The 23,590-nt window shown below is 37.2% G+C and overlaps 2 protein-coding genes across 5 annotated transcripts; one reads left to right on the top strand and one right to left on the bottom strand.

Annotated features, from left to right (window-relative positions):
* Positions 1-1,900: 1,900 nt before the first annotated feature.
* On the bottom strand, positions 1,901-13,102 carry LOC128014203 (lysoplasmalogenase-like protein TMEM86A). The gene is made up of 3 exons (XM_052597582.1): positions 12,935-13,102; positions 9,821-10,085; positions 1,901-7,811 (listed from the first exon to the last, which is right to left on the bottom strand). The coding sequence occupies exons 1-3, from the start codon at positions 12,953-12,955 to the stop codon at positions 7,384-7,386; spliced, it is 714 nt and encodes a 237-aa protein (XP_052453542.1). The 5' UTR covers positions 12,956-13,102; the 3' UTR covers positions 1,901-7,383.
* Positions 13,103-13,920: 818 nt separating this feature from the next.
* LOC128014202 (protein SPT2 homolog) lies at positions 13,921-22,328 on the top strand. Of its 4 annotated transcripts, none has more exons than XM_052597581.1 (7): positions 13,921-14,442; positions 14,719-14,833; positions 17,018-18,292; positions 18,329-18,433; positions 20,167-20,323; positions 21,449-21,526; positions 21,841-22,328. In XM_052597581.1, exons 1-7 carry the CDS (start codon positions 14,383-14,385, stop codon positions 21,938-21,940), a joined length of 1,890 nt encoding a protein of 629 aa, XP_052453541.1. In that variant the 5' UTR covers positions 13,921-14,382; the 3' UTR covers positions 21,941-22,328. The 4 variants fall into 4 exon arrangements, with proteins under 4 accessions (XP_052453541.1, XP_052453540.1, XP_052453538.1 ...); XM_052597580.1 differs by adding an exon at positions 21,671-21,760 and having other exon boundaries at positions 17,018-18,433; positions 21,841-21,981; XM_052597578.1 differs by having other exon boundaries at positions 17,018-18,433.
* The last annotated feature ends 1,262 nt before the right edge of the window (positions 22,329-23,590 follow it).

The raw sequence follows: 23,590 nt of genomic DNA, 5'->3' as shown, positions 1-23,590 counted from the left end.
ACGAATTGTGAAATTTAAACTTGAAATAGTGTCACTCTTACCTTTTTTCATACTTCTGTCCCATGGCAGAAGACGGGCTTCAATAATTTCCCCTTTCGTCCTTTATAAGTAAAGGTAAAAGTGAAAAATAAAAATAATGTAAATAAAATAAAAACAACTTTAAATATCCAATTCATTTTAATTATAATTTATATAATTGCTAACACCATTTTTACATTTATTTACAGATAAATATGATGAATGGCTTCTGGAGATTCTTTCAAAGAATTTGAGGAAAAGCAGCACACAAAATAAAAGGAAAGAAAGGTGAAAGCTGGAATCAGTCTCCTTCTGTGACCCTCTGAAAACAAATGACCGAGACCAGAGTGATAGTTCACAGATTGCATTAATAATTAAGTGAAAGCTGCCATTGAGAACTGGAGGCTTCTTCAAGTTTATGAACTCCTAGTCACACCACAAAATGTGCCTTTTACCACGACATTTATATTCCTTGCTTCAGGGGATTTTTAAGAAAGGTTAAACGGCCTCGTAGATCATTAATTGTCAATAAATGTTTTGTTCACATGATTTAACAATTATTATTCCCACAAGAAAACCACTGCAGACAGTTTGTATTATTATGAAGGAGCTTTAAAGGAACCCGAGGCACTGAAGTAATTGTTGCAAAACTGTTCTTAAAAGCATTTACATGCAGCGAAGCAATTTTCCAATAAATCAACAAGGTTACAGGGTGTTAACAAGAGAGCCATACTATTAGGAATTAACAGAACAAAGTAAAAACAAGGCTCTAATGATTTCATAATATTGCTGAATAAAGTACTACACTACTCTTTATGACCACTAGGGCACTTACCTTTAGGTCACCATTGCTCTTGTTCGAATTAAGATGTCTTCCCAAATGTGAGTCTTGTCTTTAGAGCAGTGTTTCCACACAAGAAGTCTGAATCTCGTGCTGTACACACCAGTCAGATCTTGTAATGGAGAGGGCTGTCCTTTGTTGGAAAGTCTATTAGTGTCTTACCTTTCCATTCAAGAATTTTGAACCGTTAACTATAATACGATAAGGATTTAGTTTAATTAATGATAAAAGGACAGAATGTTTATCTGGATAGAGCCTGTACAAAGTTCTCAGTTTGGGTTTCCCAACACTTAAAGTGTATGTAATTGAATATGTACACGGTGATATTCGGTTCACTGCACCACACTGATCCATCCGTCAATATTGGTTGAAAAGCGATCCATCCTTCTCACTTCGTCACTTATCTTCCTTAAAGTTAAGGAAATACTTCATCCAAAAATTTACATAAGACCATCCAAAATGTAGCGGAGTTTGTTTCTCATTTTATTTTTAATTCAATTTACTGTATCATTACATCACTTGTTCACCAATGGATCATCTGCAGTGAATGGGTACCGTCAGAATGAGAGTCCAAACAGAGAAAGAGTTTGAAACAGAGTTAAAAACATCTTAATGATGGGTGTGTTTCTTAAACTGATTAACTGGAGTGGTGTGGATTACTTATAGAAGCAATGCTACATTTCTACAAATCTGTTTGGAGGAACAAACAAACTCATTTTAATCTTGGATGGCCTGAGGATGAGTAAATTTTCAGCAAATTAAAATTTTTGGTCAAATATTCCTTTAAAAGAACAAATATGTCCCAAAAGCCCCCCCTTCATTTTATTCATCCTCGTATAGTTTCTAGCTTTCTTTCCTTTGAGAAATACAAAAGGAGATGTTTAGCAGTATGTTCAAGCTGCTCTTTTCCATACAATGAAGTGGAAGATGACTGGAACTGTCAAGGTCCCAAAAAGAAAAAGAAAAAATCATCAAAAAAAGTACTAAAATGTTTAAAGTTCCACATATGAAAAACTCTTACAGGTTTTGTAACTTCCTAAATAAAAATTATTTATTTTTGGGGTGAACCGTCTCTTTAAGGATTCATCATCTTCACAATATACAACAATGAGACAAACACATTTACAGCACATTTTCAGTTGCATTGCAGTTGCATTTATTTCATACTTGGACTAAATCACATTCATAGCAGTATCACTATAGTCCTTTAACAACAAATAAAGAAAGGAATTTAACTACTGGACATTATAACAATAAGGCAATATATTGAAAAATAACAGCATTCGTCACAACATAATAACTTCACAATGCTTAAGTGTCAACTGTAAAAAATACATAGATATATAACAAGAGAAAGAGAGAGGTACTCCAAAAAATGAGTTTCCCTTATTTTAGTAATATTGTACACAGACTTCAGACCATTAAACCACTTCATTTTTCTTCTATTTTTAAAGATTGTAATCGTAACTGCACGGTTTTTATTACTCAAATATTGTCACTGCCTTACTTTTTACATACAGCATAGTCATACTCATAAAATATTACAAATATTTGATTTTTAAGAACTCTATAACAATATTGGTCCATTTTATATAAGGTTCTGAAACTAGTGTTAAAATGTGACTTACTAACATTAGTACTGGAAAGCAGTTTAACTTACTTTTTTTTTTTACTTAATGTTAATATGACGGTATCATATAAGACTTCCTCATAAGATGGAACCAACCCAGATTATACTGTATCTGATGGTAGAAACAGCAACTACCCTTTGATTTACTATGAGGGCAGAGGTTAAACAATAATATAAAACAAACTTGGTAAAGTTGTAATTGTGCGCAATGTTTTCAGTAAATGCTAGAAAGCAAAAACAATCACAAATAGAAAAAAATAAGACCAAAAAAGATTTAAGTTGTTTTTTCTTCCAAATCTAATGTCTGAAAGCTTAATCCTAGTGAGTTACCTACCTAGACTGAATTTCAGGGAAGTTTTGAAAGATGCCAATATTATTTTGCCAAACTTAAAAACAGCGCTGCAATTAATTTTCAAAGAAAAGACAATCCCAGAATTCACTGAGTGAAAAATCAATCCAAGATGGAGGGCGAAAGAAGTGTTACATATAAATAATTAAATTTCACTCAATACTGAAAACACGCCAATAAACACTGGTTCAATCAAAATAAGATGATATATTGTGACAGTAGCTAATGAGTTAGCTTAGCAACATGCTAATGCAAGACGTCACTGATGTTTGATCTCTCATAGCAGAAAGCAGCTGATTTAGACAGCAGACAGCACGGTAACTCACTAGGTTAAGGGAACAAAACGTTTATTTTTTATTTCAAAGTGCATTTAAAAGGTGCTCTATACTGTGATGCAGAAATTAACTGAATTGAAAGGACGGAAGATTGAAATTTCGACATTAAATATCTGCAAATATATTATGGTATTATTATGTTGTAGTAAAGTAAAAAACTTACAGCAAATTTAACTGTGACGAAAAAGTAAAAAATAATGTTAGTAATTCTGACAATGTCCCTAATGGTAACGTCACAGAGAAGCGATGTCGTTGGAATCACTTTCAGAACAATTTTTTGTTCCAGCTGAAGAACAATAAAAACACTGATGACACTCTATGACTTTAAAGAGCTTGAGTATTTAAAGTAGCAGGCGATAAAACTGCAGTGTGCGCTCGTAATAAATGGAACGTTATTGTCCATTGGTGCAGACACTAAGATATTTATTGTTATGGTTATCTTTGTAGTTCTTGTTGTTGTGCATGGGCCTTAACTATAATGAAAAAGTTTTAGAAAATCATTGTAATTATATGACAATAACAAAAAGTCCACATTACATCCTTACTGATTGCTCAGTAAGATGCTCTTCAAACTGTAGCTCTTCCATGACAATGATTGATGCGAGAGAAATAAAAACAGCTTATAGTGCCCCTTGTGGCAATGCTGAGAATGCAGCACATTCGTGTTTCATTTTATGAATTGTGTAACCTGACATTATTCTGCACAAAATTGGCATTTGGGAATTGTTTCAAGCATTTGCGTAGAGTACATTTCAAGCCTCAATCTCGAATACAGGATTTCAGGAGGTTTATAAAGAGATTAAATGGAAAAGTGCTGATATTTACATCACTCAATGGTGTGCTTTGAACCAAGTGGTTTATTCCTCATTAACTTTAACAACAGGATCGCTATACCTAAACACTGTCATCAATACTGAACCGACTGAACTCCCAGCATTCTGTTTCACCCCCCTCGACTCGACACAAAAGCATCAAACACAGAAGCGCTGACAGAGGGGGCGTAAAACGATCGCACTCATTGCTATTTGAAAGTCGCGAACTAAAGCAAAGCCAGAAGGAAAGATAATCTTCCCCGTGTCAGTGACTGTCTCCACACTTCTCAACAGACAACATTTCAGTGATGGAAACAGAAGGCACCCGTTCTCCTCAATGGAGTTTGAATGAACACAATAGAGACGGAAACGCCCAGGCCAGGTCGAATTCTAACCAGCTGGGAGGTGACAGCAGGTGGGAAACAAAGGAAAAGAAAAGCTTAGCAGGAATATTGCCATCAAACAATGGTTACAAAAAATTATCTGAATCACTAAAAAGTCTGTCTGCCCCTAAAATGAGATTCAGGGGAATGCTCTGCCCTTGCAAATCACGTACGGTTTTACGACCACTCTGAAATGTTTTGCTGACAATTTGACCCTTGAATAGGGAACCTATGAAACTTGGCATAAAGCAAATGTGTCAAAATAGCCTCTCTGTTTCTCAAGAGCTCAGCGGTTGAGCGGAGTGTGTGTGTGTTGATAACAACAGTAGCATTTATTTGCGTAACAGTGTGCTGGACGCAATGGCCAACAGGATTGGGCAGACAACTCATTTTTACTTTGAGGTGCATGAAAACAAGTATTTGAATAAAACATTTTTGTAACCCAGAAGTATACAAAAGAGTAGGGCACAATTTTCATTCACATTAAAATAAAAACAAATTGAGTCTACTGCTACCACTGGACATTGATGCGCATCACGGCCAAGTTAAATATGTCATATCACTTCAGAATGGACCATTGTTGAGTGATCAGCTGTGTTTGCATTCAAAGCTCATGTCAACTCACACCTGAGGGTGCAACAGCTGAGCACATATCAGCCCAAGCTGTACTTTCCATCATGGCTGATGGTTCCCTCATTTAGTAGCAGTGAAGGATCAGATGATCCCTTATTGAGATTTATATATATAAACAACCATCAGTTCAAATCAACTGACAATAAATACAGTACATATGGTGTTTGTGTAAAATCTCACAATGCCTGTCAAGAAAATGTCCTGTTCTTATTTCACCCTAAAGAAAATAATATTTATAGCTGAATATTTTGCATAAATAAAATGAAGCCTAGTTTAGTACTTCTTTTATTGACTGATATTGATATTTATTATGTCAATTAAAGGGTTAATTCACCCAAAAATGAGTTAGCCCATGAATTACCCATATTTAAAATGTACTAATCAATTTAATCTAGCTTGCACTCACTGTTGAACATGAAAGCAGCTCTGGGCTGATGACATACAGTAGGATGTTGACGGTGCGCATGTGCTGCTCAGAAATGTTGAACGCAGAAACACAGCGGAGAGATCAAAACAAAACAACGGTCATGAATTAGAAGTACAAAACGAGGATTTGTAAAGAAAAATGTCGGAGGAATTCGATATAAGCACAGAGGAGACTGTTTTTCCTTTGCTAAAGTAAGGAAATTTCGGTTACTTTGCTCCTGTTAAGAAACGTTGGTTTCCACAAGACTCAACGGCTCAAGTGCACTGCCGACATCTCCATCCTCCCAGAGCTGCTTCCATGTACAACTGTTGTCGCATGCTAGATTAAAATAATTATAACGTTTTGAATATGGATATTTTTCTTACTTACAGGAGGCCTTTGTTCATCAATATCTAATTTTCATTTTTGGGTGACCAATCCCTTTAAGTTCTTATTAAGTAAATTAAATTTTGTATTTGTTGTACTCTAAAGAGGAAAAATATATACTTTTTTATTTTGTAGTGAAATATGACTTATGTATGTGTAAGTATGTGACTCGTCTAAAAAAAAAGCACAGTACCAAACACAATAAAAAGGAGAATGCTGCACTGTGAAATATTCACACGCTGTGAAATTTTCACACATTTTCATGTGGAGGATTGGATGGGAATGAGTTGAGAAAAGAGTGAGAATAAAATAAAAATACTGGCTTAAAAATAAAATACCAGCTAATTTAAAGCTGACGACACATATGTATATTCGCCCACCACAGGAGAAAAATGCTTCCTTCTGGCAATAGACAAAGGAAAGTGGTTGGAAGCTTGCTACATGTGTATTATCTAACATCACATCCTCTTTATAAACATTATCTGATACTATAACAGAAAAAATAAATAGTTCAGCTTGTACTTATTTGCTGTTTCCTTGTGGTAAAGGTGCTGAGCAATACTGCTGACTTTGGCAGAAACCTAAGACAAAGATAACAGACACTGTCACCGAATCCCCTCCAAGAAAGAGACCGACATCTCTTTTTATGAGTCTCACGCTGTGTTTTCCTCTTGGTAATGGTCACACCTCAGAACGTAGTGTAGGACACAGGCTTCATCTATTCCAAAGACAATGCTAGCACTGGTTGCAGTCAATTGGGTTTGACAAGACAACTTGTCCAGCACACGTGCATACAGGCATGAAGGTTTGTGTACTAACTCAAAGTTATGAAACAAAATGACTGTGACCGAAACTAATGTGTCAATGACACATTAAAAGGTATACCACAAACTACTATTAAAAGAACTGGTGCTTTGAATTTCAGTACAGCAGCACTTTGTTAATATATCTGCTTTAGTTTGTGACATGGCTTTCATGCTGCTCTCTGATTAGATTTGGAAAAATCTACAGAGAGACAGAGAAGCCAGCCCTCTAAGAAGAATCTGAACTACTTTGTATTGTTTGACAAACACTGGTCCCTCATGATTCACCCCTTTTTTGCAATATAACCCATCGGGGACTCTTTGAAGTGGACAAGATATGAAAGATATTGAGAAGACACTGGGATAGTCTCAGTCGAAATGGAGGCAACTCTTAATGGGAAAGCAAGTGGGGTATTGTAAGTTGGGAACTAGTAACCAGAAGGAAAAAACTCATCCGTTTTTCCTTTCTCAATACCAAAATAATGGTGGTAGTGGTACTACTACTGAAAGCAAATTCAGTATTGTAAGTATGAAAGAAGACCTGACTAAGACAGTAGACTTAAGACTCCAAGACTATCTAACCTTGTAATTTAATCCAGCATGGAATACTCCCATTGGTATGGTCTCACATGATCCTAAAAGGGCAATTCCTTAACTATAACCAATATATCCTGATCATGGTCAGATGGGGGAACTGTGGATGGACCTGGGATTGCAGAAAGTTGAGCATGTGTAGCTGCTAACGATGATGAATCATTAGGAGACGGTTGGTTAATATGTGGTTCCTCAGGCTCTTTTCCGAGCCGCGTCAACGTCTTGGCATTCCACGGCCGACAGTGCAATCAACATCTGGGCAGCATAGTAGGTGGCCATTATGATGGCTCGGGAGTGGGGAACCGGGAAGCAGAACTTGTTGACGGCAATGGTGAGGTCGGACACCATGAAGAGGACAGCTCCGAGGCAGGCTGACAGTTTCGTCCAGGTCCAGAGGTCATTGGTGAGCTGGACTCCAGCGATGGCCCTCCAGCCCATGAAGCCGATGAGAGCGATGTAAACAGCCACCAGGTAGGTGAAGGGACCAGAGAGGTAGGGGTACAGAAGGGTGTAGCTGAGGCCTGAGATGACGGCGATGATCAGACCTGCTCTCAAGTTGAGGGGCTTCATTCCAAAGGCCGAAGAGTAGAGAATGTGGGTGATGCCGAACATTAGCAGTCCTAATAAGGCAAATACAATTGAATTGATAATATTAGATGTACTACTGCTCTGCACATTTTGTATGCATCACCTATCACAGACGTTTGTTCTGTTCGACCATAAGTGCCCTGCAAAGTGGACATCACAGGATATTCTGCCATGATTCCAGTTTGAAGAGAGAGTATATGTTCCATCCAAAGGGCATTAAAGTGTGAGAGACGTGAATTTAAATTATATTGTATAATGTCACACTTCACACTTCTCTAGTAAGGTTTGTCTGTGTGTGAAGATGTTGTAGGCTGTGGCATAGCGCAAATCCGTAAATGAATGATGAAAGGTGGAGTAAACTTCAGCAGATACCCTGTGCTCAGAGAGTAGGGAGCAATGTAAACTGTGTTGGTGAACACAGTTCATGCATGGAGCTGTCCTCTAACGAGCTGATTATCTGAATCAGGTGAGTTAAATAAGAGAGATATGCAAAATATGCAGAGCGATGGTATGTGAGGACTGGAATTAAGAACCACTGACATATAGTATAGATTGTTTTTATATTACTTAGCCTATGGCTGGCCGATATGACGATATAAATCGGATGGACGAAATTAAAAGTCTATCAATTCATACATCATACATGCAAAATACATTGTTTATGGCAATATGTTTTCATAATTTGAATGACGGCAATCTTACATGCATTAAACCGGGATGCAGGCAGACGTGTGAATAACAGCATGCGCACGCTCACGTCACGTTGCTGTGTGCGTGGTAATGAAAACTTAATGTTTGCATGCATTTTTAAGCACTGCAGTTTAAAACGACTGATTTTAGGCCATTGAAACACAAACAGCAGAGCTATATGCGCGCTGTCTCTGTTTCTGTGTGAGGGGAGTGCATCAGCTGCGCATCAACTGCTAATAGAGCTTGTGAGCATTTTTGCCACTTTACTGGCTTTGAACGATTGCATAAACACGTATATGCGTCCGAATGCAAGTATCCTCATAAACACAGTCACTTAGATCTTAAGGGAATGTAAACAGTTGTGAGAGAAAGCGCATATGTAACAGTATATTGGATCCGGACTTTGGTCTTAAAGGGGAAGCTGTCCAATATTCGTCCTGTTTGCCATTCATGAAAATCTCTCACTGCTCTTGACTAAATCTCTTTTGTAACTAGAATAAGAAGAAAAGAAATAAATAATGCTAATGCTTATGCGTATATACAGTATTGATAGATATAACTTACACAGTGAAGAATAATTAATTTACACAATGTATTTCTTATTTATTGTAGTTTTTGTTCTATTGCTTTTAATTCGTTTCTTGTTCTTATTTCATCACTGACTGTTTATGTATCTTTTTTTTTCCCTTTTCTTGTATTAGTTTGATATTGACATTGGTGTAAAAGATTATGAAACGTCCATAGTATCAAATCTTAATATCATAAAAAACTTTATTAAAAGAAGAAATAACTATATCAAGCTATATATCGTTATCGTGATATGAAATTTATCATACCGCGATATAAGATTTTGGTCATATCGCCCACCCCTAACTTAGCAGGAAGCATGTTATTCTTGGCCTCATAACACTCTTCTTTGTTCCAAGGGAAAACTTTGCTTGAGTAACTTTGTGGTTCCCTAGGGTTTCTTCGGGAAAAATGGTTTGTTCCAACCCTCGACCCTGACCTAAAAATCCTCATTCCACCTCTAGGCTACGCTACTTTCTCCATGCAAGAGCTGCTGAATCAGACATAGGGTTCAGGGTTAAAATATAAAATGTCTTGCTTGAGATTGGTGACTTGCAAAAAAACACAGTCTTCTGATTTCAGATAAATTTGCATATACTTCTTGAACCCCCATTTGGAAAGGCAATACAAGTTAAATACAATATTATATTGATGCAAAGCTTCTGATAAACACAATTATTTGTTTTCTATTGATGACATATCTTTCCCTTCCCATCAATCCACTTAGCAAATAACTCTTAATCATTTTTAATCAAATCAAAGCAACACAAATTAATTTACTCACCATGACTAAAGTAGCCTTGTTCTTGCCAGATGAGAAATGCGTCGCCCAAGGCTGAAAAAATAAGTCCTGCCAGGATTTTCCTGGCACTGGAGTGGGCCCCTAAAAAGCTGATGCCATGGGCGAGCAGAAAAACCCAAAGACAGAAGATGGGCAGGCACTTGATGAGGGCACTGAACCAGGAGGGGCTTGAGGTGGGCAGCCACAGAACAAAGTAGACGCAAGTGGCTTTGAAGAACGGAACAAGCTTTGGACCCTCGCTCTTGACCTACATGACAAAAGAGAGACTGAAGTTGCATTCATGGGAAGTGAAAAACCATTATATGAGTCAGAAAGGCTGACACAGAGCTGTTCTTGAATTTAACAATCGGAGGAGATAAAAACACTTAAAAAGAAACACTGACTGTAATGTGATCCATGTGTATTGAAATGTGAGATAACATGAATAACAACTATGGGAATTGATAAGTCTCAGAAGTATAACAAAAATAAGAGAAATAATGTCTAAGTTTACTGTCCCTGGTTTGGGAAACTGGTTTAGAATTGGGCCTTTTTGCCTAGAGTGCCATCTTTAACTAAACTCACAACAGACGGTGTGGACAGTCCAAACCAAGAAACCCTAAACGAGCAATTAATGACTTACATCCCAAACATATTTGTTCTTTGGTGACCCATAGGGTCATATAAGTCTGATTGCACAACCTCCTCAATACCAAACTGGATGATTCTGGAAGACTCCAATGGAATGGAAAAAAAAAAGTATTCTTACATAAAATTATGTGTAACTAGTACTTGTAAAACTAGATTTTATCCTACTCTGAAGGAAATTATTTCCAAGGTATTGCTATGGTGGTCTTGGAGGCTTGCTAGTCGAGTATTGCTGGAGGGTTTCGAGGGTATTGCTAAGTGTTTGCTGGGGTGTTGTTGGTGGATGCTTAGGTCAAAAGAGCCCACCCCCTAATATCTATGATATTAGACATAACTTGTGTTCCTCCTTCACTGTAAGACTATTGTATTTTTTTGGACATTTGGCAGGAAATTTGCTCAAATTCTTTACACGTGTAATCTCTGTACTTATATATTGGAAGAAGTAGATTCAGTGGCACGGTGACACCTAGTACAATGACCCATAATAGCAAAACTATTTAACTTTTCTTGTCCTAATCTCATTCTCAGTCCATTGCTTAGTCTTGGAATTTGTAGTTCGAGTCTTTGCCCGTGGGGGAAGTGGAAAAAAAGGCTTTTGTTATCAAGTGTGTATTTCAATCAGATTCTGCTGTACCCCGCTGTGTGAGAAAGGTCACACCGAAATTCAGAGACACTGTGAAACAAGCATTTCTGATTTCTAGCCAGTTAATGTAAGGATATTGTATGCACACAGCACATCTCTTTATAATTAAAATATTGTGCTGATCTTTAAAATGAGGGGTAAAGTGTTGTGGTTAAAGATCTGAGCTGGTAAATGAAAGGCTGTGTGTGAACCCCACAAGGAATGATCAAGTAACCATAACCATTGTGCTGGTGGGACTGTTCACTGCGTTAAATAACTTTGGAGAAGTGCATGTCCTGAAAGATTATTTTCCATTGAGTTTAAGAATCATACAAACACAACAAATTAAGCATTGGGTCACTTTCTCACCAATGGATCCTCTTCAGTGAATGGGTGCCGTCAGGTTGAGAGTCCAAACAACTGATAGAAACATCAAAATAATCCACAAGTAACCCAGTCCCTTTTATTAACATGAGCTGTGTTTGTAAAACAAATGTATCAAGGCATTTCAACTTTATTTTGTCACTTTGTCAGTGCTTGATGTGCAGTTTTCTCTCTTAATACAGACAATATAATTTATTATGTGCAATATTATGGAATTGTTAATTACCAGTGTTGGGTGCAATGTATTACTAATTAACTGATTATACATATTTAGTTTTTCTTCAAAAAGTAGGGATTACTATTCAATACTATACAGCTACTTCTGATGTAATTAAATTAAATACTGTATATAGAACAATTCTATGCAAAACAGTAGTGTATTTAACCTTTAAATACTGATACGTTTTAAGAATAATTTATGAAATTAAATATTATTCATTTGAAAGAAATAAAACAGCAGATTCATGTTTTTCATCGTATTGTTCAACTGGCCGAGGTTGATAAGAGATTTAGAAACTATTGTTATTATTGAAACTATTATTGGTTATAATTATATCAACTGTTTAGACTCTCATTAGGACAGAATCCCTTTACTGCAAAGGATCCATTTCTCCAACATCTACATCTTACATCTACATGAAATATTTCATTAAATTATATATTGTATACAATTACACAGTTAAAACGTGACAACATGAGAAAAAAAAAGTTCAATTGTAAATATATTTAGTAGGTCAGACACCATATATTTAAAAATGCTAATAGTAATATTTTATTTGAAGAAAGGTGTTAAAAACGGAGTGCATTAAAGAAAAATGCTTTGCTGAAACGTTGATTATGCCTCTCTTTGCCAGTTATTCATAATTCATGTGTCTGTTTGAAAGAGGAATAAAGGTTTTTTTAGGAGCGTTTCCATGGAATGAAGCCCTTTGAAAGCAGACAAAAACGGGGAAGTACCGAGAATGAACAAAAAAATATGCCGCACAGCGACTTGCACAATGCTTATTTAATGATAGATCGATTGAATCTCTGCATTAATAAACCAGCACAATTCATGATAACATAGCACATGGTTCGTAGAGGTAGAGTAAACATGAGCATGCTGGCCACAATCACGTGATCATTGTTATTCCCAGGATAACAGACTCAAGGATGATGCATAGACAAGAATATACATTTAAAACAAACAATGATGTCAGCGAACTGTGTCTGGATTGTCACATCCTTAACGACAGCTCACTATATAAAGCATAATTTTAAAAATAACAATCATGCATTTACAACATGAAAAAAAGGACGTGGTTATCGAAGTCAAACGATAGATGAATACGAAATGAATATGGTCATACACTTATTAATCCATATGCACTGGCAGTTAGAGTTTAACTGATATCATCATGTCTTTATTAAGTGGTCGTGTCGATTTACAGGGATGTTTTGATGAAAAGCGGTAACAGACTCACCACAGTGACAGGAGAAACCATGTTTGTCTGCGGTTGAGCAGCCAGTTGAAGGGTGAACGGTCGCTTACAGAGCACACGCTAGTATTTACAGCCCTTTGTGTGTGAAATTTGTCTTATGTTTAGGACAGGCCATCCTCAGTGGGAGGAGAGCAATCCGCCGTACTGTGGGCGGAGCCTGGGAGTGAAGACACGCGCTGTCCAATCGGAATGCAGGAAGGTGTTTCGCCTCAGCAGATGTGGACGAGTGGGAGGGGTTTACCTGCGATATTTACATACAGCGCGTTCACGGCACGTTTAGTCCTTTTATCGCGTTTTTAATACGTTGTATTGTCCACAACTACTATTTCTGAATTATAATGCGAGTTCTACATAAATTGTAAAACATACAAATGATAATGAGACGCGTAAACGATATCTGAACTGTTTTTTTTTTTTGACTGTATCGACATCTTGTGGTAGCATTTAGTAACGTTATAAAGTCTATGGTCGCTACTCACTATTTTCCTAAAAAATCGTTACTTAGCGTACAAATAGATGTCTTAGTATCGCAAACTTTGTTTATAATACATATTTATAATGCAAAAGAAAAATGAGGGGTAATTTGTACTTGTGCTGGTTTTCATAGAATTTATCGATATGATTTATGTTTCTTTTATTAGATTTTATTTATCAACGTCATTTATATATAAACTTCGATGTGCTTTTTCATATTTTGTCTGTTTAATTATACCTCGCCAAGCCTAATTTCCCGGTATTTTTATTTTTGCAATAAAAAATCTGCAGAGGGCAGATACAATTTAAAAGAACGTGTCTTAATTCAGACAACTGAGTTCTATCTATTTGTGTTTATGTTAAGCAACCTATCCAAAGTACAAAATACCTAAAATATTTGGTCTTATGTAGTTGTGAGTGAAATAGGCCTATACACCATTGAAAGTTATGAAGGAAGATAACCATAGACAGTAAGATAACGCGTCTTAAAAAACGGAAGTGACGTGGGTATGTGACCCGGATGACGTGGGTTCGGTTTCTAGAACAGATCTTTCTCACAAGAGGATTTTCCACAGTCGCCTTGTTTCATATCGTTTAATGGCAATTTAGGCAAACTGGTCCGGTGTCACTGAACGAATACATAACCAATCTTTTTTTATTATTATTAATCTCGGAAACTGTCCGTTGTTTACGGGTTTAAATGTAACCTCCAGCAGCGGATCAGATATGGCGAACAGCTGCTGAAGGGAGTTGATTTCATCGAAGGTTTCCTCTCGTTTCGCTTCTCCTTCCTTCAATACTCGGGTGGTTTTAACAGCAGGACTTATTTGAGCTGATTTACAGACTGTTTTTACGGGTAAAAAGGCTGCCTGAGGTTAGTGTTTGCCGATTGGTAGCGTTAAGTGCTAGCTATAGCTAATATCTAAGTGAGCTGTGGACAGGTGACGTCAGGGATCATGGATTTCGACAGCGTGCTGTCCATCGCCTCCCAAAACCAAGGCCTCAGCAGCGTATCGGTATGTATGAGAAAAACACTTAGAAAAATAATACAACATCATTTATTGTCTTTAGTATTATGTAAATGTCTAATTGGAAGACCCAACTGCATGTACATTGATTGATTCAAATGTTTTATTTCTGTAATGTGCCAGTCTATCATGTTTTAGGGTTAGTATGAATTCATTTTGCTCACGTTTTGAGAAAAAGCCTCACTTATGTCATTTAAAGTGCTTATAATTTCACATGCACATGCTTGCATTTCTGTGGTTTTCAGTCATGTTTGTTTTCTGTAGAAGCGGTATAGCCTGAAAACCGGTCCACCCAAGAAAGATGACAGAGTCAAGGGAGTAAATTCGTCTGCGGTGCAGGCCTTCTTGAAAAAACAGGCCATGGAGCAAAAGAAAAAAGGTGTTTTTTTTGTTTTGTGTTTTTCTTTAAACCTTCTTTAGCTGTACATAATATCTCCTAAAATGCATAGTTCACCAAAGTCATTTTTTACTTGCTGTCATGCCATTGCAAACCTCTAAGACTTAGACCACAAAAGATAGCTCTTTTCCAAATGATTAAAATGAAGGGGGTGGATGATGAAAAGGACTTTGGGAACACCATAAATGCAGTCCGTATGACTTGTGTTTAGACATGTCACATCCACATCCACATTAGGGTTTACCTCAACCACATAAAATGTCACATTTAGCTTAAAAGTAACCATTTGTAAACCCGGAAAGTCACTTTGACTCTGTGTTCCAGGTTCTGCTTATTTTGACCCTGACTAGATTTTCTAGTTAGTTATCGCATTAGACAAAAATCTACTGACTTCCCAAAACAACTGGATAATCTTTGTACTTTTCAGGACCTTGTTACTTATGGGGGACTATCATCATAATAAAAGGATTTTCGGTACAGCATAAATGATAATAAAGACGCCCAAAACCACAAATGTGTCAAAACATTTAATCATTTGGGGATAGTAATGTGTTACTTTTTATTGTTATCCTATAAAGGGGTCTGTTTAACAGCCAACAACTAATATTTTATCAAAAGTAATATTTCAGTCAATCAATCAGTTGCTTTTCTCTGCTTTCAGTGGAAACACTCTTCTAATATTTGCAGATAAAATTCAACCTAATGCAAAACAAAAACTAAAATTTCAGTGCATTAAATGGCATACGCACCTCACAGGGCAGTCCTCAAAAAACAATATGGTTACAAGTAGTGGTCAACGATATATCGCCAAGGCCGATATATCGGCCGATATTTGGCATTTTTCAAATATCGGCATCGGCTGATAAGTTTTTCTGTTTGGCTGATGTGTTCGAGATGGTACTTTTATTTTTACGTATGTATGTGTATCCAACATGATTGCGTGTTCTCTGTGTGTAGGTCAGTCTGTGTGAATTCAAATTATAATATCAATATAAATAAAACGTGTCTCTTAGAAACACAAATGTAATAGTAGCTTAAGTTAGGAAGCAGATATAGATTGATGTTCATTATCAAAATCTGTAATATATCTGTTAAGTAATGTAGCAACCTCTTTTTTTTTTGTATGGTGAAATGTAATTATTTTTACTTTGAGTTTTTTCTATTAACCACTGGTCTTCCATAGTAACATACATTTAGATCATAATAATCACTGTTAAAACCACATGTAATGTGTTTTTTTTTTTTAGATATTTGTATGAAAAACAGTACCTAGCTACCCTAAATAAATTTTCCATAAATGCTAGGGTTGGATGATTAATCAAAGTAATCGAAACTGAAATTCATAACCTCTAACCAACTTAATTTTCCTATGTCGGTTATTTCGTTTTTTTAATCCTGTTAATACTTGACCCTTAAAAGCATACCTAGCACGTGTGTAGTCACATGACTCTGCTTACCAGTCAGTGGCATAAAAGCAAAACATGGAGGTGAAAGCCGGTTCAACACATAGTGATGTCGCGTGAGCGGTGAGCCTTATAGAATATTTTTCTACTTTTGAGCAATAATCTGTAAGAAATGTTACGAACATGGGTAAAATAACTGCTGATAGTGAGCTATGATGTCAGATCGCTCTTTCAAAAGGAAAAAAAAATATCTCTCGCCTTTTAATAGTCAATCATATTTAGAGTAAAAACCTTGCCAGTGAACTATGGGGGCAAAAAAAAAAAAATTTGTTCATTATTCGTAATCGAGGTGAAATGTTCAATTAATCGAGGTTTTGATTTTAGGCCGTAATCGTCAAGCCCTAATAAATGCTATAGCTTAATCACACACACACACACACACTCTAATTATATTCAGTTACTCCTGCAATACATTTAAAATGTCTTTTAATAATAAAAATTAAACACAAAAGAAAATAAAAATTCTGACACAAAACCATGGTGTAGTTAGTGCTACTACAGGAAATCTATGGTAAATTATGACAATTTCTAGATTAAAAAGTCTTCTAACTGCAAACCGTTGCACACAGTGTTTCTCCTGTTTGTCAGCACAGTTTCATCTGGCTGTAAACGGAGTTATTGGTGTTCTGTTGGGTGAGAAAATAGTCCTAGCCCTTTTAAAAAATAATTCATATTTTGATGTTCTTCTCGCTCTCTTTCTTAGAAATACAGAGTAAGAAAGCAAAAGAGGAACTGCTGGCCAAAAGAGTAGAGCTGAAATCAGATAGGAAGGCAAGAGCAATGGCTTCCCGAACGAAGGACAATTTCAGAGGTTACAACGGTATCCCTGTCATAGACCAGCCCAAAAAGAAGCGGTCAAAGGGGGAGAGATCGGGAGAGCAGCAAACATCGAACGATGATGATGACGATGATGACTGTGATAATTACGAATATGAAGGAACGGATTCTGAATCTGAAGAACAAAGCATGCCTGTTAAGCCTCTGTCTCGGCCTGAGTCCTCCAACAAAGTCATCAGCAAACCGAAAAAACACAGTGCTCCAGCAAGGCCCCCTCCATCATCAATGAACTTTGCGGACCTCTTGAAACTTGCGGAAAAGAAGCAATTTGAACCTGTTGAATTGAAAGTAGTGAAGAAGACCGAAGAGAGGCTTAGAACAGCCGAGGAGATTCGAGAACTCGAAATGGAGCGCAGAGTCAAGAATCAGGATAGAGGGAAAGAAGCCAAACCAGACAAGAATTCAGGACACAAAGACAGCCGTTCCCAATCCAGCTCAAATTCACAAAAGAAGAATGTAGAACGAGATGGAAAAATTGGGAAATTGCCCAAGCCATCAGGGGAAAAGTACCAGTCTTGTAGTACCAGCAAAAAGCCAAAGCTTCAATCATCCAGTGAAAGAATTCCAAGTTCTGCCAAACTACACGGAGACAGAAACTCAGGCTCCTCAGGTGCCTTAAGTGGTAAAGCTGCCATGAAGAACAGTGCTCCAATTCAATTGAAACCAGCACCATCCAGACCCTTACAAGGCCAAAGGCCCACAACCTCAAGTGACCTTACCCCAAAGAAGGGGATTACCTCATTACCTCAAAGGAAACAAAGTATTTTGGAAAGTCGTCCTGGAGTAGCTCCCGGTGCAGCTAGACCAAGTCAAGCACCACACAAAAACTCTGGACAAGTTAGACCTAGTCTATCTGGTGTCCCAACTCAGAAACTAGCTAAACCAGGACATTTATCACGACCTGGGAGCAATGGACATGTACTTGTTCCCTCTTCCGGTGACCCCACAAAGCAACCAAGACCAGGTGGTAGTTTGCCAGGTCAGCAGATTCCTGGAAGATCCAAGGCCACCATAAATGGACCAAGCAGAATGGGAGGTAGCGTTTCTGGGAGACCGGGAAACATCATGGACTCTGGCCCTGGAAGATCTCAGTGTACTGTTGTTTCAGAGACTATTTCATCTAAGAACTTTGTACCGAGACCTGGGATGGTTCCGAGACCTGGGATGGTTCCAAGACCTGGGATGGTTCCAAGACCTGGGATGGTTCAAAGACCATCAGGACCTCAGGGCCCCAGGACAGTGATTGGCCCTTCAGGCCACAGAGTCCTGGTTAAACCTCCTGGTAAGGGTCACGATAAGAAACTCTTAATGGCCAAGTGTTTCATTATTTCTGTTTATTAATATATTATTTAGAGAACTGCTGTTTTGGCAGATACAGTTTTTTTTATTGTTTGGGAGCCTTTTCACTTGGATATGTCATAGTAGAAGAGAAAATAATCTGTTAATGTTTCTTATATTTTACGTACTTTGTTTTTTACAAACGAAGAAGACAAGTTGAAAGTATTTAAGGTGGTAATCAACATCCCGTTAAAGATATTATTAATCCAGTTACTGTGAAAGATCCTTTTTGCTTCACAAAAGTTGATCGGATATTCCAACAGTTGATTTGGTGAATCATCTTCAAAACTAGGAATGATGTTTCTTGTTTGTTAGGCTGACGTTATATTAGTTGAATTCATTAAGCCTTCAGGTTTTGAAAGTTCTGTGCATGTATTTAACATGTATTCCGAACAAAACTTCAACGGAAGCATAGTTGCTGTGTCAGAAAGTCACTGTAAAAATATTTAAAACCAAACATATAGTTTGTATAATGTTAAAGCTATGTAAATATATGCATAATGGTATCTTAAAATGCGATTGAGAATATCTTCTGATTCAACAGTTTATATGTTCTCACTTGTTTTCCCATTGATCATAATGTTTTCGGTATGTGCCCTAGAGCTGTAATCGGGCCTTAAAAGTTAGGCCCGACAGGACCCGAGCCCGACAGGTTTCGGCCCGAGCCCGACAAGTACATTTTGATTGACAGCTTTTTTAAAGCCCGAACCCGTTTACAGCCCGACATTATTCAAATGTGCGCACGCACACAGCTCTTTTGCCTTTTGTCAACAGTGAGTAATTTATTCATGTTTTAACATAATTTACTCATAACTAACGTAGACTAGACCACTTGGAAGTTGGAATAAAGAAATAAAATAAGTCCTATGTGACATCGTAACATCTCAGCATTTTAGACATAGGCTCATTTAACCTATAAATAAACCAACGAACCAATAAAAAATAAAAAAGATAAATTTTAAATTAAGATGGGTATTTGGCAATAATGAAATTAAGATGAAGGCTCCGCCGGATTTGCTTTATTTAATAAAATAATAATGCCAACATTAGCGTAAATACCCTGTCAACATTATGCATTTAAGACTCAATGAATATTTAGTTATCATTTGAAAAACCTTTACTCACAGAGATTAGGCTAGGTCTACATGTTTTTGTGGAGGAAAATGATTGAATCCACTGTAGATGTCTTCAGCGCGTTCCTGCGCTCACTGATGGTGCGTCATTATTCACTCATCATTCTCATTATTATAATGGTCAAAACTTTTCCAAACTTCAGAGTTTGCTTTAGTTGCTGGTGACACCAAAACGGAATCACCAGAGGCAAGCCTCCTTTACACCTGCTCAGCATTCATTTTTGCATCTTTCTCGCGCTAATCGAAACACATCACATGACCGCGCGTTTACCTCGCAAACCGGAGCGCAAGCCCGAGCCCGGCCCGAGCCCGCGTAAGATGATAGAAATTAAGCCCGATCCCATCGGGTTCGGGCAAAGATCTTCAGCTCTAATGTGCCCCCCATCCAATTCTGATTAAAATTTGATTTGGATTATACACACTTGACATTTGTTGAACAAGGACATTTGTTTTTCATTTGTAATCTATAGCAACATTAATGCCTTTTGTGTAACGTTGCATGTTTTTAAAGTTGTGTCCCCTCTACTCCTGCTTTTTTTTGAAGGACCAGTGTTGCCCCCCATAACATCCAGTTATAAACGAAAGTATGAGGAAGAGGAAGAGTACGACTCCGAGATGGATGACTTCATCGACGACGAAGAAGGAGAACAAGATGAAATTTCCAAACATATCAGGGAAATCTTTGGCTATGACAAGACCAAGTGAGTTGTTGCGCAGTTTAAGGTTACTATAAAATAAAGCTGTCAAAATGGCTGAAAAATATTTTTTTTTACGTAAATATTATCTGAATTCTAATTTCAGTTCGGTGGAAAAATAGCTTTTAGCTTCTCTCCTGAGGCCACAAGAGGGTGCATCGAGCAAAATATTACGCACAATTCTTCAAAGCATAATTAAAAATAACATGACTATCTTTGGAAAAAATTGCATAATGTTTATTAAACTTATATAATTATGTTGCTTCAACGATGAGAAACAAAACTGCATCGTGCATATGTATATATAGTTAAATTCAAAGGACTGAAAACCAAACACGGAGTACTTTCTTTGTTTAAATCTTGAGATGCAGTGGGATGGTCGAAAACCACCTTGAGACACATTTTTTAAAAGTTGAGTTTGCATGAATTTTATATAGCTTTCTAAACATACGGCTGTCTTGTGCGAGATGCGAGGTCAATGGTGATAGATGTCCCTCTATAAGATGCAATTTATTTTTGTTCTGTGTGAATGGCTTGGTTTCAGTTTTGACGTAAACCTCTTCCCCGCAGTGATTTTTCTTTTTTTTTTATTACAATATTTTGAATGAACAACATAGCAGCGCCACCTCTAGTGGTTTCAACTGGATAGGCTAACAAAACCGTTTAAATACAATGGCACTTATTTTGGCGCTAGTGATGCGCTGGTTGTCTCGGCGGGTTGGGGTGGGTAAAGAAATTGGCACTTTATTATCGGGGCGGGTCATTAAAAACAATGTAAAATATCCATGTATTTTGCGTGCAATACTCTTTAGCCTATATTAAATATTTGGAATATATATTTCCATATACTATAAGGTTCTTTGATAAGGTTACAATATGAAGGTCAACGTAACTTGCGTGAAGTCCCCGATGCGCGGATCGTCTCATAACGGGTTGGGGTGGGTAAAGAAATTTGACTTTATTTGAGGGGCGGGATGTTGAATTTTATTTTTAAATTCAATCAATATTCAAAAAAAAAAAAATCTTGCTATTTATAGGTGACGTTTACTCGCAGATGTTTGCATACATGCATAGAATGTTTCTAGCCTTAAAACACAAGGATTGTGTTAAAATTGTCTTTCGTTTCAACAGATATAAAGATGAAAGTGACTATGCACTAAAATTTATGGAGAGCAGCTGGAAAGAACAGCAGAAAGAAGAAGCGAGGAGGTAATAATTCAGCTGCAAACTATGAGTGGGTCAATAGTAGTTCTGACAAACTGCTTTTGGTTCATCTTTTTCATTAAATCATCACACTGTTGCCTTCTTTTTTGTGTGTTTTCTGTTTTGCCTTGCCCCTGATTGTCTGATTAGCCTGCGAATGGCAGTGTATGAGGATCAGGAGGAGGAAAGACGAGAACTTGAGGAGATGAGGCTGAAGAACGCCAAGAAGAGAAAATGATTGTGATAGTTGTGTTCTCTTTACGCAGAGAACCAGCGAAAATGGCGTTCCTTAATGACACCTGTTTTTATTTCTGCCTCAGTTTACGCCTGGGCATCAAGGAGGATGAAGAGGACATGCGTTTGGAGGAGGAGGAGATGAAAAGGAGACTAGCGATTAAATCGAAGCAGAAGAAGATTTAGTTTACCTTGCTTGACTGATCTCGTCTTGTTTGGTTGGGAAGAACAGAGTGGAATGGAAATGCCTTCCATGTGCCGCTGATGTTGTTACACTATTTATTTGAATGCCCAAGCCATGGGAGCAGGTTTGCACTACCAAGAGCCCATCTGACATAGCTGAGCTTCGGAGAATATAATATATGAAATGAATATCTGAGAATCACGATAGCATTTTTTTGTATCTGTAGAAATCATGATAGTATATCTATGTGGATGCCTTACTCAAGCGCCAACTTCCAGATTGGTCCTGATTTAGGGAGAGTTATTTTATAACTTGTACTATATAATTGGTGAAAAAGACAGACGCCTGCCATTTTTCCAATGTATTTTTTTGTTAAAGTGATTTGACAGATTCTGTTGTCCTGTCATTTGTTCATTACGTGTGTTGTTACTGTAATGCTGGGTCTGGTTGCATAAACCTGGAAGTGAAAATGGGTAATCATGAGCTGGGATGAAACTCAAATATTAACTGTGTTGTGGAACACATTGGTCGCATTGCGCAGCTTATGTTTACAATGCAAATTACATCATTAACATTTCAACCATTTCGAAACTAGTCAACATTTGTAACATGGGAATACCATGGTATTCTGGGAAGAATCCTGAAGTACTTAGGGTAACTGTAAAACATCAATTGGACAGCACAGTCGTTTGTTTAAAAGCTACTGATCCAGACAACCTACTTAGAGTAAGCATTATGCTCAAACAAAGGTGTCAAGAAATAGAGCGGTAGACAATATTAGGATGACCTTTTCTACTCTGATAGCACACGTATATCTGCAAGATGTCTGGTAAAGATCACGTAATCTGGCAAGGATCTGCTGTGTACAGACATATTTGTCAGTTTTACATTCATTCTAATGAATAAACATCTTAAAGACATTTGGTAGGAAATGTAAATGCAGATGTCAAATAGATGTCTCTGTGATGATGAACGTGTGCTATCAAGGTATTTACTGTACCGTTTGCTTTTGCTGGTTTTGTCACTGGACCAGAGTGACCAAGAATGTCGCCATCATCTCATTATTATGCGCTTCAAAGCAAGACACGTGATATTTTACGCATTGGTCTGGCTGCTTTGCTAATTCCTTCTTGGCTAACAGATTCATGGTAAATTTTTACACGGGTAGGTAACTTATGAAGTAATTTATGAATAAATGATCCCCTTTATGAACCATGTCCTTGTAGTATGGTTCTTTGCTCATTGGCTGTTATTGGGATGGGGTTTGAGTTCTAGCAGCATTAGGCCTACTAACTCGAACAAAATCACGTTGGAAACATAAATTAGTATTTTAATGTTCACAAAACAACTATTTAGAATCAGAATGCAAAACTTCCCATATGCTAATCATTTTGCACATTGTTGGACCTATTAAAATACATAAATAGGTTTTATTACATAAATAATAAACAATTTTGGTAGTGTTGGGTTGCCTCTTGATCACTATTGTGAAAACTATCATTAAAGCCAATGTAGATATACACTTCATAGAGATGTACAGGAATACAAAATAGCGTCTTGTATTCAAAATCTTTGCGGTCTAAAAAATACATTTACACACAGTCAAAACATTCATGTAGCCTAGTGGAAGTTGATGTATTTGAAATACTATT

This window comes from Carassius gibelio, chromosome B25, assembly GCF_023724105.1.
Source record: "Carassius gibelio isolate Cgi1373 ecotype wild population from Czech Republic chromosome B25, carGib1.2-hapl.c, whole genome shotgun sequence".
In the NCBI taxonomy this organism is placed as follows: domain Eukaryota; kingdom Metazoa; phylum Chordata; class Actinopteri; order Cypriniformes; family Cyprinidae; genus Carassius; species Carassius gibelio.
This window is presented reverse-complemented; position numbering and strand designations above follow the sequence as displayed.